The following is a 19026-nucleotide window of genomic DNA, read 5'->3' on the forward strand; positions in this document are numbered from 1 at the left end:
GGAGGGGGGAGGTCCGTGGCCCTCCCCATGCCGAGCGCGATGGTAGAGTCCGCAGCTCAAATTCCGAGAATTGGGCTCTGTTGATTCTTAGAACTGGGGTTCTTAGAAGTGGTGATGCAAGGAGTTTCTAGGAAAGCCCGGAGACCAGGTGATTGCTGCTTCTATTGCCGCGGCCGATTTTACCCTTTAATTCTCTCGCTCGCTTTTTTTTTTTTTTTTTTTTTCTCTCCATTTTTTTCCCTCCTCTTTCCCTCCCTGCCCCGCTCCGACGCTTGGCGCGGAGCCGCCTCTATATATTTCTACCCTTTTTTTTTCCCTCTCCCTCCTCATTCCTTCCCCCCCCCTTTCGCGCTGCAGGTGCCCTTTATTTTTTTTTAATACTATTATTATTATCATCTCAATTTAATTTTTTTCCCTGCCTTATTTATTTATTTATTTCACATACACATCCCCCCCTTTTCCCTTTCCCGCTGTCAGGCGAGAAAAAAATTAGGGAAATAGGGGTGCCTGCATGTCTTTAACGCTGGGAGCGTGTATAAGGGGAGGGGAGCGGGGTGGGTGGGAGTGTCTCCCCTCGCCGTCCTCTCCCGGGGATTATCGGTTATCTGGGATTATTGGCTTTCCCGCACGCGTGACGGCCGGGTGGGGACGGGGGGGACGGCGGCGGCTCCTCTCTGCACCTGCAGCCGCTCCGCGGGCGCAGGACGGCGGCGAGCGCTGGCGGCCGCCGGGCTTGTGGCGTGACTCGGGGTCCGCTCTCAATGGCTGGATCTTTCAGTCGGGGTGTGTTATTTTTCTTTGCCTTTTTTTTTTTTTTTGCCTTTTTTTTTATTTTTTATCTTTTTTTTTTTTTTTTTTTTTTTTTTTTGGTGTGTGCGTGTTGTGTCGCTGTTGTCGTTTCGCCGCCGCACGAAGCCGCCACGGAGCGGGGCTGGCGGCAGCGCGGGGGCTCGGCGGCACCGGGCACCGGCCTTTCCGCGCCAGCCCCCATTTCTCTCTGTTTCTGTTATTAAAGCATTATTATTGTTATTCTGTCCCCGGCGCAACCGCGAAAGGGCTAGTGCGTTTTGCAACCTGTGGCGGGGCTGCGCCGTGATCTGTCAAGCCCCGGGCTAAGAGCGGGCGGTGATGGAGAAGACTTGCGGCATTTCCCTGCCCGGGGAAGGGGGGAGCCCGCGGGGAGGCTCGGCCGCCGCCGGCTGCCGGCCCCGGAGCACCGCGGAGCGCCGGCCCGGGGCGGCGGGGACCGCGCTCGCCTCGACGGTGCGTGCGGGGCGGCTGCCGGCCGGGGACGCAAAACTCGCGAAGGGGCAAAAGTGTATGAAGCGACTCTGAATATCATGCGTAGGGCTGAAAATAATAATAATAACACCACCACCACCACTACCACCCGTGGGGAGGAGCGGGCGTCCCCCGCCGGGAGGAAGGCGGCGGGCGGGGGGAAGCGGAGCGCAGCCGTGCGAGGGATGCGAGGGACGGGGTCCGGGGCGCGCTGCGTGCGGAGCCCCCCGCTGCCCCCAGCGCAGCCCTTGCCCTGTGTTTACTACCGCGGCGGACTTGGCGCGGGGACAGGCGCTCGTAAATCTGCCGCCGGCAGCCGCGGGGCTGGCCCCCGGCCACACGCTATTCCTGGAGCGAACGGCCGCGGGGAGCCGCGCAACCCCCGCGCCGCTCGCTGCGGCCCCGAAACCGCCGCGAGCGGGCGGCGAAGACAGAGCGCTGTTTTGGTTTGTTGGGGTTTTTTAATGCTTTTTATTAGGTGCGTGATCTTGTGTGCGCAATTTTTTAATTTTTTTTTTTAAGCTCCCCCTCCCCCCCTTTAAAAATAAAAGGCAAAACAAAACCGAAAAAGCCCAACTTTGTTATGAAAACTTTCGTGGTCGGACGGCAGCGACCTCTCCCGGCCGCCCCCACCCCCCCCCGCCGTTCCCCCCGCCTGTAGTTTGCAAAGTCACAATATGAAATGTTATGAAATCGCCTCTTGGGAAGGAGGGAAACAGAAAGCAAGGCGTTTGCTTAGAAAAATCCGCGGCAGCCTCTCAGATGTGCCTAAAAAGCTGCCTTTAACCCCCCTGTTGCATTTCCAGGGAAAAGGCGAATCTGGGCTTAAAATCATGAGTCAAAATCAACAAAAACAAACCCATCCCCGGTTAGTTTTTTCCACTGACTTAAGTAGGCGCAGGATCAGTGCGAAGGGAGGCTGGGGACAGACGGATGAGGCTCAATGAGAAGCTGCTACATTGGTCCGACATCTCTGTCTTGGGCCAAATTGCTACTTGTGCCAGTGGAAGTGTCAGCAGGGCTGGGTTTGGGATCTGGCCCTTATTCGATCTGGGAATTTTATTGATTCCTCTCCCGAGCCTTTAAATGCTTTAAAAATTATTATTTGCCATACTGTTTCAAGAATTTAAAGAATAAGAGCTTTAGGAGCAAATGCAGGCTCCTTCTTCCAGTCCTTGAGTAGGTTACAGTTTGAAAATTGCTCTAAAAATATTTTAGGGGAATCCTCTGTTTATATATGCACAGAGAAGCAGAACCAAAGATTCTGTTATTTTCTCCTAAGGGTAGGATTGCAGGTTTAAAAACTTGCATTATAGATGGCAAACATTTTGCCCCATGAAACATATCACTAAACCATTAAAATATTCAAAGGGTATCTAGAAAATTTCCAGAAGAATGGATTATTATATTGTTCCAGTAAGAAAAGAGTTCATCTCTTGGTGTTCAATTTTGATTGGCAAAACAGATCAAAGATCTCTTGAGATACATTTCAATTCCAATTTCCAATCCTCCTCAGTTCTGACTGTCTGAGTCAATATTGGGAGAGGAAGTAGAGGTTAACTGGTTAGTTATTATTGTGAAGGAAGAAGTTGGAATGAGAAGTGATTCTTACAAATCCCACCCCAAAAACAAAGCAAAAAAAAAAAAAAATCCGTCAAAAGGCTTTGTGACACATTTTAGACATCCCTGTTTGCAGTGCAGGGAGGATTCAGCCGGCTGTTGGATGGTACAAAAATAAACCTAACAGAAACATTAAGTTTTTCAAAACAAGGCTGGAAAAGCTCATAAAAATAATGTTGCTCAGATGCGTTTTAAGAGAAACAGAATTACATCGACAAAATTATATGTTTTCCAGGTTTGGTTGGGGTGTTTTATTTTCCAAGGGGAAAAATTGCTCCTGCAGCAAAGCGAACTGGTGCCACCTAGTGTCACCTGCCGCCGCTCCGCGCGGGGCTGGCGGGGCCGCCAGCCTCGGGAGAGTGGGAACATGTTTATTAACTGCTCGTTAAAAAAAGAAAAAAAAATGCTTGCCAGCTTGGAGGAAGGTGGCAGAGGAAACTCTGGATGCCACTGAACTTACTTAAGGAGCCTAATTGGAAACAACCGAGTGCTTAATAAAGTCACTGACATTTCCATATGGAGTTCTCTCTGGGTCTGGTCATGAAATCACATGTGAAAATCTTTCCGAGTTGTGGTGTTAATCTGCCCTTGAATTTTTGCCTAATTTAGGATGTATTGTAAAGCGATGCTTTTTTTCTGTTTTCTTTTTTTTTTTTTTCCTTGGTTGGGGAAAGTTTTCAGTGTCCAACTGCAGCAGCCCAATATGAATTTGTAGGAATAGTATTTGGGTTTGGAGCACATTTTTTTTCTTAGTAAACAGTAATGTTATCCTCAAAACCCCATACAAATACAGGTGGTAAAACTTTGTGTGCCAGTCCTATGTGGTGGAACTGTCCTCTCACTTTATTTTTCCATGAAAAATAAAACCTTTTTACAAAGTCTATAGATGAATAAAATGAAGTTCTAATCAGTAGATGCATTTCTCAGTGTGCAATTTATGTACCTTCATATATTTATGGTGTTAAGGTTGAAGAACTGTTTCATGCCTGGTTTAGTCTGCATTCTGTAATACCTGGGCTGGGAACTTCACTCAAAGAGCTTTTACTGGTTCAGCTGGAGCCTGAAATGTTGTTTTCATTTTTCTGAGAAGTTGGTAAAATCTAAATTTGGTGGAAGGTTGCTTGTGTGCTCATAACCTCTTGCTCCATTTTATAGTAGCCTGGGAGTCTATAAACGGGAGCCTGTATGCCGAGTGCCTGTATTCTTCTCTAGATCTATTTTTAAACCATTCTTCTGTTTGGCAAAAAGTGACACTTGGTTTCCATGTTTACAGCAGGCATTGGCAAACCTCAGGAGTTCACAGTTTGCAGTTTGGTTAGATCAGTATCCAAAAGTCAGCATCTGTCCAGTGAGCTCCTTCAGACTGCAAATTTAGACTGCAAATGTAGTCCTCCTTTTTCCTTTTTTTTTTTTTTTTTTCTTTTTAAAATCCAGGCTAGATCATATGTGTTAGCATCACTGCAGGACACTGGCAGCCAAAAGACACACACCCCTAAATTGGAGCAAGTGTGTAGACTTTAGGACTGCTTTAAAACCCCAGTAATCTCAGTGGAGCTTCCCATCTAAGCCAGAGACAGAACTAGGGGCATTTGGGAGAGGGTTAGGGAATTTTTGATCTATATTGTTTTCCTTCCCCTCTTTCTCTTGGTCAGTTGCTGCCTTTGGGCTGTATGCTGGGTACCCATGGGGAATGTGGTACCCCTTTTCATGGAGGAGAGAGCTTGAGACAAGCACACTGCAGGACAGGGGGCTCTGAATGGCTCCTGAAGAAGGTGTCCTGAAGGACTAGATACCCTTTGAAATTCACCTCCTTAAATCTGTTTGGCTAAATATAGGGGCAAGGGGGTGTCTCTGCCCTGGCCAAGGCACCCCAAACTGGGCATGTGTCCCATCCCATCCAGGTGGGATTCCAGAGCAGTTCCTTACTGCCAGAAGGAGCTGTGCCACCCTCAGCCCCAGGAGTAGAGAGACAGGGAGGGTCAGGTGCCAGCTGATAATTTTCTGTCCCAGAGCAGGGTTGGGATGATCACACACCTCCTTGGAGCCCAGTGGGGCCAGGGACCCAGCTCAGCTGCAGGGGACACCCGGCTCCAGCTGCACCCTGCTCTCGGGTCAGCATCTCAGTGCAGGGCTGTGTTGGCAGGGCACGGAGTCCATCTTCTGTTCTCTGGAGTAGCTCCCTAGATTTCAGCCAGGACACATGGTTCCTGCCTTCCCTTGAAAAATTAATGTGCCAGATTGCTTGGGGTCGTTTGAAATGCTGAGGAAGGCTCGACTCCTTGCTTCCCAAGGGCACGCACTGCCTCTGCCTCAGAGCCAGAGCTTGGCTCCGTAGAGGGCAGGGGAGTCCTCTTTAGTAGGAAAACATTGGAGGCAGTTTTAGCGTGCTTACCCCCTCCCTTCTCTGCATTTTCTTCTGCAAAGACCAAAACAATGTGAGACTTGAGCTGGGCCAGCTTTCAAGGGCAATCCTTTAAACCCTCTTTTGAAGTATGAACTATAAAGTTCCCTGCGGCGCTCGAGAAAATATGCAGTTTTCCTGGTTCCAAATGCTGATAATAAACCCGTCCAGATAATGCATTGCATTTCCTAGAAACATTTGTTTGCTGGCAGGAAATTGGATCAGATTGAGACCGCTCGATAGAGCGAGCGCGATCCGCTCTCGGAAGGGTACGGTGGAAAATACGACAGGGCTTGCACTGGTGGTGCTGCTTTTGATCTGTGCTGACGCTGTGGGCTTCTCTCAGTCTCTTCTTGGGTTATTATTAACCCAGCCACGTTTTGGCCTAGACACTAACCACAAGCTACTAAACTAATAAAACTGCTGTGACAACTAAAGGACACTTAGTGCCCCTGGATTGCGTGGTATCAGAAAGCTGAGCTGGGCACTCGCACACCCACAGCCAAAAGCATCTTCTTCACCATGGCATGTAGCACCCACGGCTTTGCTGGGGCAGCCACCCACACCCCACCTCATTTTCTTGGTTGTCCCCCTGATCCTTGTTCAGGAGAAACCAGGCATTCCTTGGCAGGGTGGAGAGGCAGCTGGCAGCAGGCCCTGGCAGGCAGCGGGGATGTTCCCATGGGGCTGGGACCCTGCAGGGTGCAGGGACTGGGGAGGAGGAGGAGGGCAGGATGGAGCTTCCCCTGGGCGGGCAGTTTCAGAACACTGTGTGGGATGAGGCTGTGGGGAAGGAAGACTTCACCCAGCCACCCCTCTAAGGTGATGTGAGTGAGTCGGCGCCGCAGGCTCTGGAGGGGTAGGAGATTGGGGCCCAGGGAGGGGGAGTGTTTGATGCTCTCCTCCCTGCCTATGCGATTGGGGGTTGGAGAAGGGTTAAGACCATGGGGTATCACCATGCAAAGAAGGACAGGGGAGCAAGGAGTTCCCCCCTGTGCACAGAATGGGAGGAGGATGGATGAAAAGGGATTGCCTCTAACTGGGAGAGTAGATCAATGGAGAGGCATGGCAGAAAAATGGATTGGAAGTCCCTGGTTCTCAGCTCTGCCCTAGAGTAAGTGAGCAAAGAGGGTCTCCTCTTTGCCTGGGGTTGAGCTGAAAGAGGTTCCCCCACACGAAGGTACACCTTCCCTGTGCTCACAGAGCTGCAGGGAAGGCAGGGCCAGCTCTGGGCTCCTTTCCAGGAATGGGTTTTCTCGGGGAGGTGCCGGCAGGGAAGGGCTGTTCCCTGAACCGCTGGGGCAGACTCATTGCCTTCCTGGAAGGCAACAGCAGTGACTGTCCCGTGTGGCCACCCCCAAAATGGGCCCTGTGCCCATTCCAGACCTTCCTCTATGGGCACAGCCAGCCCTGGCACACAGCCTCGAGCACTGCCAGAGAGCTCACACCTTCAAGGTACTGGACAGGAAAACTGGAGGGGAGGCAGGGGTGTGGGATGATGCTCTGGCCCCAGCTGAGCCTGGAGGAGCCTCATGGGATTTGAGGGGGGTTTTGATGGCAAAGATCATGCTTGGCTGCAGTGGTTTTTTCTGTCCCCATCACTGGTCTCTGGTCCTTGTTTGCCATCCTGTTCTCTGTGGTCTGAGTATCCTCCCGTGCTGGGGTACAGAGCTAGTGCTGCGTGGGGACTGGAAGGGGCAGGGTTAACACAGCTCAGCACAGCAAGAGGAAGGAAAGTCCCTTTCCCTTTGCATGCCCACATCCTGCAGCCAGGAGCTGCTTGGGATGCACCTGCCCAGCTCTTGGGGCTGTGGACGTTGCAGCAGCACTGTGCTGGGAGGGATAATTTGGAAGGGTGGGGAGGGGGCTGTGCTGGGGTCCAGCTCTGGGAGAGAAGCTGGGTGTCCCTCTGGCAGTGCTGTGCCCTCACTGTGGATAAGGGGATTTGGCGACAGTAGCGGCTTCTCACATGATGCTCAGGGGTACAGAGTTCATCTGGCTGTTTGTAACTTTGTTGGTTTACAAGTGGATCACCTCCTCACCTCTGTGACACTGAGGTGACTCCCCAGAGCCTGGCAGAGTATGTCTGCCACTGTGGCTGAGGTTGGGGTACCAGCTAGCTGCCCCAGGCACACACATCTGCTCATGTGGGCACAGGGATGTGCGCTGGGCTCCTTGCAGAACACTCTGAGTCCCTTGGCTCGCAATTCATGGTAGTGAGTGGCTGGCAGTGAGCATGTACAGAAAGGTCAGAGTCTGCAGTATTTGGGAAATGAGTCACTTTTTGTATGTGCGTGAAGTTTTAAGCTGGCCAGGCTCAGAGCAGCTCTGAAGATTTGTGTTTGATGGCTGGAATAAAGCTGTAAGACACCCTCTGGGTTTTGTGTGTGATACCTTGCCTTAAATCCCATTTCTTCATCCCAGTGGCTCTGGGGATGGGAGGGGATCGTGGGCTCCAATCCTGCACATCTCCTGCAAGGGAGAGGTGAAGCAACTTGACAATCCCTTGTCTCACAGGGATTATTTGGCTTCTTGCTGTCTTAACAGTCCAGGGATTCGTCCTCAAAATGGTGTGATGAAGGTCTTGGGGTTTGTTGTCTCACTTATTTATTGTGCTTCTACCTGCTGAGGCAGTTCTCTAAGGACATTCTTTCTGCATTGGTGCCGAGTCAATTGGGTTTGGTTTAAGTAAATTTTGGAGGATTAGTATGAGTTCTGCGAGGCAATTAACTCCTGGTTTCCTTGCTGTTCTGTCCCAGCTACATTGCTGGGTGAAGCCAGTGCCTGGAGACACAGCTTGTGGTTTAAGGGAAGGCTTTGGCAGCAGCAAGAGGAAGGGACATTTGTTCTGCATCCTTACTGTCTCCACCACTGGCTTCCTATGCAGTCCTGGCCAAGTCATGTGTATACTTGACACCTATATCCTCCCAAATCTGTTGAGCAATCCCATCCCAGGGCGTTTTCACCAATGGCTGGAGCATGTGGGTTTCTGAGGAGAGTGGCAGCAGATGTTTGTGTGTATGTCATACCTGTTAACAGGGTGCTGGGAGTATGGCATGGCTTGAATGTGGCACTGGACAGGAATTCAGTTTTGGCAGGGGAAGAGTTATCTCCAAAAGAAGTGGTGAGAAAATTCTCGCTTGACTTCCTTTCCCCACCTGCCTTTAAGTTCCTGAGTCATGGAAATGAAAATCTCCTTGGCATCCGCCCATGGTTTGGGCTAGAGGGTGTGGAAGAAGCTATGATTGGATTCTCAAAGCCTGTGATTGTGATAAGAACGTACTGTACCGGAAGAAACAAATGTTAACCTTACTGGAGAGTAGAAGGTTTGTTATCTCGAGCTTTTATCCAACTGATACTTGAGCGAAATAGCAGCCTTGTGACCTGCCATGCCAATTCATAATTACCAGCTAATGTGGTGTTTGTTTTCTTGTGATTTATTTGTAGGTTTGAAAGAAACTTTTGGACTGTGAATTGAGGCATTGGGTATGTAAATTTAAATCTTGTGTTTTCCCTCCTAATCTGTCTCCCCCTTTCCTTAATGCAACGTTTCATTAGGCACAGCTGGAATTTGTTTTTGGGAGAGCAGCTGCTCTGTAGAAACTACTGTATGTTCATGTGTCACTGGGGAAGGAGGAATCAGGATTATGGGAGGGGGTTGATCATCGAAGAATTTACCACCAAAGATGCACATTCCAGCCCAAACCTCAGGGAGACATGGGCCATCCTGGGTGCTGCTTCAGAGGACACCTCTGAGATGTGTCAACAGGTGTCGTGTTGGGAGAAGTCATATTCCTCGACTAACCCAAACCTTGCTCATGGGCCATGGTGTGGGTAGCAGCCCAGCAGGTTAGATGAGTTCTACTCCTCACCAGTTAATTGGGAAACTGTGGACAGGTCTTCTCCAGAGTGACCACCACTTGGGAACAGGAAAGTAGTTTCCTGGGTGAGGGCTGGTATTCCATCGTGGGCTGGATTTTCCAGATGTTGAAATCATTCAACTTCAGTTGGGACCTTAAGGCTTGTTTTGATTCCTGTGGCTGGATTTACAGCTAGACATCACACAGGTGAGAAGGATCGCTCCTGAGGGAGTTTGGAAGGCTAGAAGCTTCTAATGTTGGAAACATTATGGAGATGAACCCGAGTGGGTGGAGTGGCCTGGGGTGGGGCTGCCATGGGTGAGGCAGGGAGAAAGAGGAGATGGTTGGCTAATCATCAGGAGGGTCTGATTGCCTTCACCCACCAGCTTGATGGGTGGGATGAGACATGCGAGGTCTCACTATCAGGAGACCAGGGACCTCACCAGGCAGCCTGGCAAGAGCTTGGTGTGGTGCAGCACTGTTTGCCTTGGGAGCAAGGAGCTGGTGCTGCCCCTACCAGGAGCAATTGGCCATCTGAGCATGTCCCAGAGCAGCAGCCATCTCTTCCTCAGGTTTAGGGTACTTGCCTGGCTGTTCTCCATTCTCATCTTCCTCTGATGCTTGTGTCTCCCAGACTCAAGATGGCCTCGCCGGCAGACAGCTGCATCCAGTTCACGCGCCACGCCAGCGACGTCCTCCTCAACCTCAACCGCCTTAGAAGCCGGGACATCTTGACCGATGTTGTCATCATCGTGAACCGGGAGCAGTTCAGAGCCCACAAAACAGTCCTGATGGCCTGCAGGTGAGAACAGGCTCCTTGCCTAGCTCCCTCCTTGCTCCTTCAGCCTTTGGCCTCCAGAAGCACTGCTGCAGTCCTGTGGGGGCTCGTGGGATTCACAGGGAATCAGAGGCGGAGAAACAGAACCGAAAGGGGCTGCCAAGAAATTTATACCTGTAATGGGATTAGAGCTGAGATCCTTTCCCTCCTGTGTGCTGCCCTCACCTCTCCTTGTGTACCCACATCTGCCCACACACAGCCCATGGAGACCAGCAGGAGCACAGCAGCTGTGAGGCACATCCCTGAAGGCAAAGCACAGATGTGCCACAGGGACAGGATAGGAGAGGAGAGGGAGGGCAGGATGTTCGCTGGGATGAGTGAGTCTTCTGTGACCGAGGTGTCCCCTGCCACAGCTATTTTTAGAGCTATTCCTCCCTGGCTCCCAGACTGCTGGCTGCACCCACCTTAGTTGATTAATTTTTTTTTTCTTCAAAGCCTGATGGAGTCTGAAATCACTTTCCATCTCCTAAGACTGTTGGAATTGCTTCCCAGTGAATGCTAATTAATATCCCACCATTGCCCAGTTGAATTACAGCAAATGCCTTCCAGGTTCTCTTGCTGACATGGTGTAAAGATTTCAAAAAGCCAAGCTTTGACTATTAAAATGTCTGAAAAATGTTTTGCCAACATTTCTCCTTTTTTTATTTTTCTGGTTTAAAACTGTGTGGATGCCTCAAGAGGCTTCTGAAAGAAATGAGTCATAGTGGAAGGGGGATGGTGGTAAGAACAACAATGGAAAAAAACAAAAAAGCTGGGGAATTACTAAATGGAAGCAGTGGGGAGTTGTTGAGCAGGTGAGATCTAAAAGCAGGCTGTTCCAGTTGGGAAAAGTGCAGTGCAGAAGACGCTTACTAAGCTGAGAAACCAAGCTTGATAATAAGGGGGAAGCTCAGGGAATTCAGTAATTGCCTCCTCCTCCTCCCTTCCCATTCACAAACCCCCTCTGTACTCAGGGATTTCATACAAATTCTCCTTTTTTTCCTTTGACTTGTCATAACACTTTCCTCTGTACTGTCTCCCCTCTGCAGTGGCCTCTTCTACAGCATCTTCACTGACCAGCTCAAGTGCAACTTGAATGTTATCAACCTGGATCCTGAAATTAACCCTGAGGGGTTTTGCATCCTCTTGGACTTCATGTACACCTCCCGCCTGAACTTGAGGGAGAACAATATCATGGCTGTGATGGCCACAGCACTCTACCTGCAGATGGAGCACGTGGTTGACACCTGCCGAAGGTTTGTCAAGTCTAGGTGAGTGCAGTTGGTAAGCTTTGAAGAGCTGGGGACTGTGTGTTTGGGTGGACAAGGGAAGAACTGACAAAGTATCTGCAAATATATCTTTAACAGCTGAAAATGACTTTGTCTCCCTCCTAAACAATTTGTTTTCCCTGATTCCAGTGAAGCAGAGATGGTGTCTGCTGTGAAGACCCCAAGGGAAGAGTTTCTGGCTGGACGGATGCTGGGCCACCCAGAGGTGATGGCTTATAGGAGCAGAGATGTCTCAGAGAACGGAATGCCTCTCCAAAACGGGTCCCTCTGCAACGGGAGGGCCTTTGCACCTGGCTTGATCAACAGTTTGTCTGGATCCCCCATTTCCTACCATGGATACAGCCCTCTCCCTCTAAATAGCTTCCTGGTGGATGATGAGTTGCGGGAGATGAGGATGCCTCTCTCTGAACTCTCAAGGGCAGGTGCCTTCCCCAAGGAGAGGATCCTGCCGTGCGACAGCTCCAGGACAATCCCCACTGAGTACGTGAGAACCATCACCGACATCTCTGCCAACATGTGCCACGCTACCATCTATGCTCCTAAAGAAGGTGCTGCTGAAGAAGCCAGGAGTGACATGCACTACAGCGTGGCTTCTGGGCCCAAACCTGTCATCCCCTCAGTCCGGAACAACCCCTACTTCCCCTGCGATAAAGTGGCCAAAGAGGAGGAGCGGACCTCTTCAGAGGACGAGATCAGCCAGCACTTTGAGCCCACCAACACACCCCTGGACCGCAAGGGACTCATCAGCCCTCAGAGCCCCCAGAAGTCAGACTGCCAGCCCAACTCACCAACTGAATCCAGCAGCAGCAAGAATGCCCGTATCGGCCAGAACTCCAGCTCCCTCTTCACCAAGAGCCCCACAGACCCCAAAGCCTGCAACTGGAAGAAGTACAAGTTCATTGTCCTCAACTCTCTCAACCAGAACACCAAGCAAGACAGCGCTGACCAGAACGAGATGGGAACCCTCTCTCCTCGCACCTATGTGCCCATGTCCACTTGCCAGCAGTCCATGGAGCCGGAGCATCTCAATGTGCAATCCCCCACCAAGATAAGCGTGAATGGTGAAGACTCTACGATCCCACAAGCGAGCAGACTCAACAATATTGTTAACAGGTGAGAAGATTTCCACCCCCCTTGCCCCTCCCTGAGAAACAGGACTTCCTGCATTGTTGGTGAGGGTTTGGAAGTGTGAAATATCTGTAGCATTGGGCTGGGAAGTCCAGTCATGAGCAGATGGAATCCCCTGCTTATGGTGGAGGGCTGCCAGTGACATTAGTGCCCACCATTCCCACTGTAGTGGTGCCAGCGAAGACTGGCAAAGGAACTGGGAATGTTGGGTTGTGAATCCCTGGGTAACTTTGGCAGCTCTGGATTATTCCTGGAGCCTGGATTTGCCTAGCCTGTGTTTCCACCAGACTCCCTATGCCTCAAGTTTTTTGTTGGCTGTAAGCATTGGAATGGCCAAAGTTTCAGGGAACAATATGCCATCTTCTGGACCTGGATGTTCCTAAAGACATACAAGGTCATTTGGTGATGAACATCTGAAGGTTTGAAGCTTAAGGATCTGTTGTTGATCAGGGCTATGCTGTGCAGCTCACGACAAAGACGTCCCCATAAAACATGTCTGTCCCTTGTGTTGGGAGGGGTGCAAACACCCTCAGTATCTCGAGCACAGCAAGGGCCTTCTCACAGCTGTGTACATTGCTCTCTTTCCACAGGTCCCGGGATGGGTCCCCTCAGAGCAGCGAAGGGCAGTCCCCACTGTACATGCATTCATCAAAGTGCAGCTCCTGTGGTTGCCAGTCCCCACAACATACTGAGATGTGCCTTCATACCCCTGGCTCAAACTTTGGAGAAGAGATGGGGGAAACCCAGTCTGAATACTCCGACTCCAGCTGCGGTGAGTCTTGCATCCTTGGTCATCTTTTTCAGCTAGCAGCTGGGGGCTGTGCAATGTAGGGACCCATCACTGAGTGCCCTGTGATCAAGCACACAGTCAGACCTGTCCCAGGTCCACTGCTGGTGAATCCCACAGTGCTTTACAGCCCCTTCTTAACTGTCTGCCCAGCTGTGTGCATGCATATGAGGGACACATGTAAATGGGAATTGCTGCCTTCCTCCCCTTCCCCAGCACCATTCAGATACCTTGTGCAGGGAGGTAGTCACCTGCTGCAAACCTGGCAGATAAGGACAGGAAACAAGTGCACCCCACCCCACCAGAACCACAGGAGAACAAGCCTGACAGATGTAATGACCCGTAATGGGGATTGGGCAAGCTGGCATGTCTCATGCATCCGTCATGATATCTTTATTATTAGGGAGCCCAGTGTGCACATCTGGGGAAATGCAGATAATGAGGCTTGCAATCTTGTTACAAAACCCCACAAGCCCAAAGACAGGTATCTGTGCACTCATCTGCCTGTAGCTCAGGGAGGGGGAATGCAGCATTGCCACCTGTAGTGTGGGCAGAGATCCAAGGAGGGAGCATCACTGTGGTAACACTCAACACAACATTTAAGAGTTGGGCATCCTCCTACTGGGGGAGTCTGCCTTGTGATTTGCATCATGATCATCTTCCCAAGCTAAAGGCAGAGCTCTGTGCCTGTAAAGGTTAAAAGACCTCTGAAGGTGCAGGTGTTGCTCCAGAGCTGAGCATCCTTCAGAGGATGCCTGATCTCTTGAGTGCTTTCATGGACCTCTCTGGAAGAGGTAACAGCACAGTGGAAGCACAACTGAATATGAACACCTGCACATGGCTGCTTGTTCCAACACTTGAACTGGCTGTGCCTCTCCTCCAACCCAAATCTATCCCATAGCCTACCAAGAAGGTGACCCATGCACTGTCCATCTGATTGCTCCTCTCTCTGCCCTCCCAGAGAATGGAGCCTTCTTCTGCAACGAGTGTGACTGCCGGTTCTCCGAGGAGGCCTCTCTCAAGAGACATTCTCTGCAAGTCCACAGTGACAAGCCCTACAAGTGTGACCGCTGCCAGGCCTCCTTTCGCTACAAGGGGAACCTCGCCAGCCACAAAACCGTCCACACAGGTACAGTGCTGGCTGTGGGGACAGCTTTGGGGAGGCTGTGGGTTGGTGAACACGTGGGTGCTTATGGCTAGGTTTGTGCCTGGTGCAGCGTCCTCTACTCTGTGTCACAAGCTGTCCCTGATGGGAAGAGCAAGGTGCTTTACTTGGCACTGCTACTTGGACAGAGCACCAAACCTGGGAATGGGGGAGATACCTGCCCTTGCAGCAAGGGTGGAACTCAACCTCCTTCGCTGTAAAGCACTGGGCACCACTATTTTTAAAGGTGTCGTGCAGAATTCATAACTGGGAGCAAATGCATGGCCTCTAGGTAACTTTGTGGTAGACTTAAGCAAGAAAAAAAATTAAAAATAGTCTAAAGAACATTTAGGGAGAAGTCTGAGATTTATTTTTACATCCTAGAAATTCAGGTCACATCTAGCTTGGCATAAACTGTGCTGATGAGAAAATCTGTGAATGGATGGACTCTGTGAATCAGCACAATGAAAGCTGAGAAAGGAAGAGGATATTAAGGGTTTAGTCATTTGCTGACAAACCTAGGGCTTATTTTATTTCATGCTTTTAATGCTTAACATGTCAACAGCCAGTTCACAAGCTGGGGAGGGGAAGTCTGGGCTGATGACTCTGTACTGCTGCACTGAATTAGACCCAAATTCCCACAGTCTCAGCTGAGCTCCAGGAGGGCTGTGCAGGGGACTGAGACAACACAAGTACCAGGGCAGTGTTCAAGGGTGCTTATTGACAGCTCTAGGGAGATGTAGATGCCAGCTGCTGTCCCAGGGTCAGGAGGAACAATGCTATTAATCCTTGCTGGCAGAGCTGCCTGACTTCCTCTCTTGCCCTGAAGGCTGCAGCTCCCAATCCAAAAGAGAAAATCTGCCTCCTGAGCTCACCCTGCCCTGTGGACACCCTGCCCAATGCTGCTTGTCCACAGCCATCTCCAAAAAGGACAGGAGTCAGGGCTGGTGTTTCATGCCATGGGGTCTGGCAGCTAAAGGGACTGAACTCTGGGGAGCACCATGGATCCTGGGTGCTGAGCACACCTGTAGCTAATCCCTCACCCTTTCTTTTGGGCTCTGCAGGAGAGAAGCCGTACCGCTGCAACATCTGCGGGGCACAGTTCAACCGACCAGCCAACCTGAAAACCCACACACGCATCCACTCTGGGGAGAAACCCTACAAGTGTGAGACCTGTGGGGCCAGATTTGTCCAGGTGCGTGTGGCCTCTGGGACCCACGGTGCCTGGGGAGGTGGGATATGGTTGGATCTTCTGCCCAGATCTTCACTGCCAAAACTGGTGATGCCTCATGGCAGAGAGGAGGGTGATGATAGCCCAGCTTGCTGCCTTGGGCAGCTCTTCCCATGGTGTTGTAGGATAAATTTGGACCTTAAGGTCCAAGGGGAAAAATTTGGCTTAGTAAGGAAACCTTGGCTGCTGGTTGTGGCTATTCTGCTCCATTTTGTCTTAAGGACTGGAGGTACCAGAGCTCAGACACATGGCCCTGACTCCCAGCTGTAACCCAGTAGACCAAAAAAGCCGTCTGGGCAGAACCCCATTCCCGCAGGGATACCCTTGCTCCCAGTGGGATGCCATCCTCCCTGGGGCTGTTGTGACCCAGAGCTGCTCTCTGCAGGTGGCCCACCTCCGTGCTCACGTGCTCATTCACACCGGGGAGAAGCCGTACCCCTGTGAGATCTGCGGCACACGCTTCCGGCACCTGCAGACCCTCAAAAGTCACCTTCGAATCCACACAGGAGAGAAACCCTATCATGTGAGTGCCCTGCTTTTTTTGGTGGTGGGGAATCTCAGCTTGGGCTGGGGGACAATGCTGCCAAGCCTGAGGGGCTGTGAAGGCACAAGGACATTTGCACAGGCTGGTTGCAGCATCCTAACACCCTTTGCCAGCCTCATGAGGCCCCACACCAAGGTCACATCCCTGCTTCTCGTGCCCCATTTCCCTCCTGGGCATTAGCTGATGCTGATGTGGTGTTTTTTCAGGCGTGGCTGTGTTGGAAACACTGACATGCAGCCCAAGCTGGGTACATCTTAGTTGCTCTTTTCTTCCACCCCATCTGGAAGAAGGTCACACTACTTCAAATAGCTGTGGCTTAAATTACAGCTGCCTGTGGTGTGTGGGGATAGGGGAAAGGAGCAGACAGCCTGGCCTGAGCTCCCCTCTGATGGTGATAATCACACACAGCAAGCAGTATGCCCTGCCTTGCCTGCAGCCCTGTGGGCTCCCAGCGCTTTGCTGGGGCTTTCCTGGCTTTCACCATCTGTTCAAAAGAGAATCCAAGAAGAGGTTGACATCCTAACATCCTGGAGCCATTCAGCTCAGCAGAGGCCAAAAGCAGCTCCAGAAATAGCCCTGTAGTTGGTTTGATCACCTAGATATGGAGCTTGGTGCTATGTCTATCAGAGTCAGAGTAATCTCCTGAGGGACTTTGCCCTTTGTACATCCCAAAAACCAATACATGCTGCTGAAAGCCCGGGATGGGGTTGCCCGCAGGTGCTGCTCCTCCCACCATGTTCCCACTTTTCCCCTCATCTGCCTGTATAGTGGGTGCAGTGTCCTGGGGCCTCTGGTGGAGCGTGCCCTGAGGGGAGGACATGTCCCCTGCCATGGCATTTGACACCCTCTCTCTTTGCCTGTCTCCCCACAGTGTGAGAAGTGCAACCTGCACTTCCGCCACAAAAGCCAGCTGCGGCTCCACCTGCGGCAGAAGCACGGGGCCATCACCAACACCAAGGTGCAGTACCGCATCTCGGCCAGCGAGGTGCCCCCGGAGCTCCCCAAGGCCTGCTGAAGGCACAGGATTGCCCAGGAGGAGCTCGTCTTGGGGGGCATGGCGGGGAGCAGCTGTCCAAAGGATACTTGCAACACTTTAAAAAAAAAAAAAAAAAAAGAGAGAGAGAGAGAAAAAATATTCATCACATGATGGAGTGCCTCTAAACCCATAGTACAGATAGGTGGAAAAATATTAGAAATTAAAAAAAAAAAATTACAAATACACGGGTTTTATTTTTCCCAGTTATGTGAAACAAAATGAAAAAATAAAATTATTCAGATCTTACTGTATATAAAACATAAAAAAATTTAAAATAGTCATTTTAAATGTCTGTGCAGTGGAGTGTTGATAAACTCTGGAGTCTAACCTTCACAGCCTTTGCAGTTTGAAGATGAGGAATGTAATGTTGATTTATGGGAACAGATTTTTTTCTTTTGTATGCAAAATGTGTGTTCTTTTAAAGAGAAAGTATGCTATTAAAGAGAGGGCTTTAACTTTTTTAACCAAAGGTGAAGGAATCTATGGCAGAGTTGTAAATATATATAGATATAAATATATAAATATATATATAAAATAAATATATATAGACCTTTAAAAAAGCTATATTAAAAATATATAAAATGCATTAAAGGCTCAGTTGGACTCTGCAGGCAGAAGCCACTCTGAGAATCTTTATTATGATAGAGCACTTAAGGAGATATTTTAAAGTATTGCATCTGTACAAGTAAGAAAATATTTTGTCTAAATGCATCAGTGTATTTGTATTTTTTTGCAAGTGAAGGTTTACAATTTACAAAAAAGTGTGTATTAAACCAACAAAGCTGCAGAAGGAATTTAAAATAATAATAAAGTGTAATTTTTTGTTCTAGTTCTCAGTCTGTATATATGTAAAATGTGGTTTCGCACGGTGCCTTTCTTTTCAATGGAAGTTTTCAGTGTATGGACTATATTGAGCTCAGTTTCTTCAAGGTACAGCCTGATGTTGCAAAAGGAGTTTTGGTGGAACTCTTAAGTGGGGGAATGTTTTATTTTTTTTTGGTTTGGATTTTTTTTTTTGGTCTTATTTTACATGCTTGTGTTATAAACAATCTCGGGAGACAGGGTTTGGGCTGTGTCTAAACTGCATTAATGCGTTCTGTAAAATATAGCTGTACAAATAAAAGAATAAAATGAAGAAAAGTGATGTATGATGGAGTGAGAGGTCTGTTCTTGCCTGTCCTTCTCCTTAAACACCTTGAAGCCTTGCTGGTGCCTGGGGAAGGGGCTGAGCATCCCAAGCCCTGGTGTGAGCTCTTGGCTTGGTGTGGCTCTGGCCCTGTATTGAAGGCAGGGCCTCTTTCAGCCTTGAGTGAGGGTGGTCTCTGGCAGGAGCAAGGCTCAAGTTTGCTCTGGATCCTGGTGGGGACTGTGCCACCCCCTTGGTGCTTTCTGCATTGGCACCGAGTAGCCAGCAGGAACAGGGCAGAGCCTGGGAGAAACCTTTGCTAACCAGCCCAGGGACAGCTCCAGATGGCTGAGTAGTTATTTATATTTCCTGGAATCCAGTGCACTTGCCAGAATTGCTCAGGGAAGATGACCGCCTGCTGCTCCTCTCTTCTCAGAGCCTGGGGTGGGGGGGGAGCTGCTCTTCTGCCTGCCTTGTGGGATGATTCAGGGGAGCAGGGTCTGTAACCCCATCCAGGACCTCACTGGCCAAGAGCATCTCTGTTTCCAGCCATTGCAGTCTGGCTTTGGGCCAGAGCTGAGACAGCCCAGCCTGAGAGAGTCCCTGGGCTCGCCCTGGTGGGGAGAGGAGCTGCTTTGCTCTGTTTGGATGGCTGTGGTGTGCTGGGAGAAGCTCTGGGTGCCCAGGCCCTGAGCTCTGTGCAGGCAGCCCAGCAGCTCTGCACTGCTCTGCTGGTTTCAGAAAACCAAAGAGCCTTAGGCA

At 50.3% G+C, this 19026-nt stretch overlaps 1 protein-coding gene across 1 annotated transcript; it reads left to right on the forward strand.

Moving 5' to 3' along the window:
* Positions 1–40: 40 nt before the first annotated feature.
* BCL6 (BCL6 transcription repressor) lies at positions 41–18286 on the forward strand. Its single transcript, XM_071437789.1, has 10 exons — positions 41–148; positions 8750–8788; positions 9797–9964; positions 11029–11250; positions 11398–12381; positions 12987–13168; positions 14145–14312; positions 15392–15522; positions 15944–16081; positions 16974–18286. The coding sequence occupies exons 3-10, from the start codon at positions 9804–9806 to the stop codon at positions 17115–17117; spliced, it is 2130 nt and encodes a 709-aa protein (XP_071293890.1). The 5' UTR covers positions 41–148; positions 8750–8788; positions 9797–9803; the 3' UTR covers positions 17118–18286.
* The last annotated feature ends 740 nt before the right edge of the window (positions 18287–19026 follow it).

The sequence above is a fragment of the Agelaius tricolor genome, unplaced genomic scaffold, assembly GCF_023055355.1.
Source record: "Agelaius tricolor isolate 1412-34295 unplaced genomic scaffold, bAgeTri1.0.p SCAF_12, whole genome shotgun sequence".
Taxonomy (NCBI): domain Eukaryota; kingdom Metazoa; phylum Chordata; class Aves; order Passeriformes; family Icteridae; genus Agelaius; species Agelaius tricolor.

Coding starts and splice junctions, on each gene's coding strand:
- BCL6 (XM_071437789.1), top strand. CDS start 9,804: ATGGCCTCGCCGGCAGACAGCTGCATCCAGTTCACGCGCCACGCCAGC. Junction 14,313..15,391: donor CCACAAAACCGTCCACACAG/GTACAGTGCTGG, acceptor TGGGCTCTGCAG/GAGAGAAGCCGTACCGCTGC. Junction 16,082..16,973: donor CAGGAGAGAAACCCTATCAT/GTGAGTGCCCTG, acceptor GTCTCCCCACAG/TGTGAGAAGTGCAACCTGCA.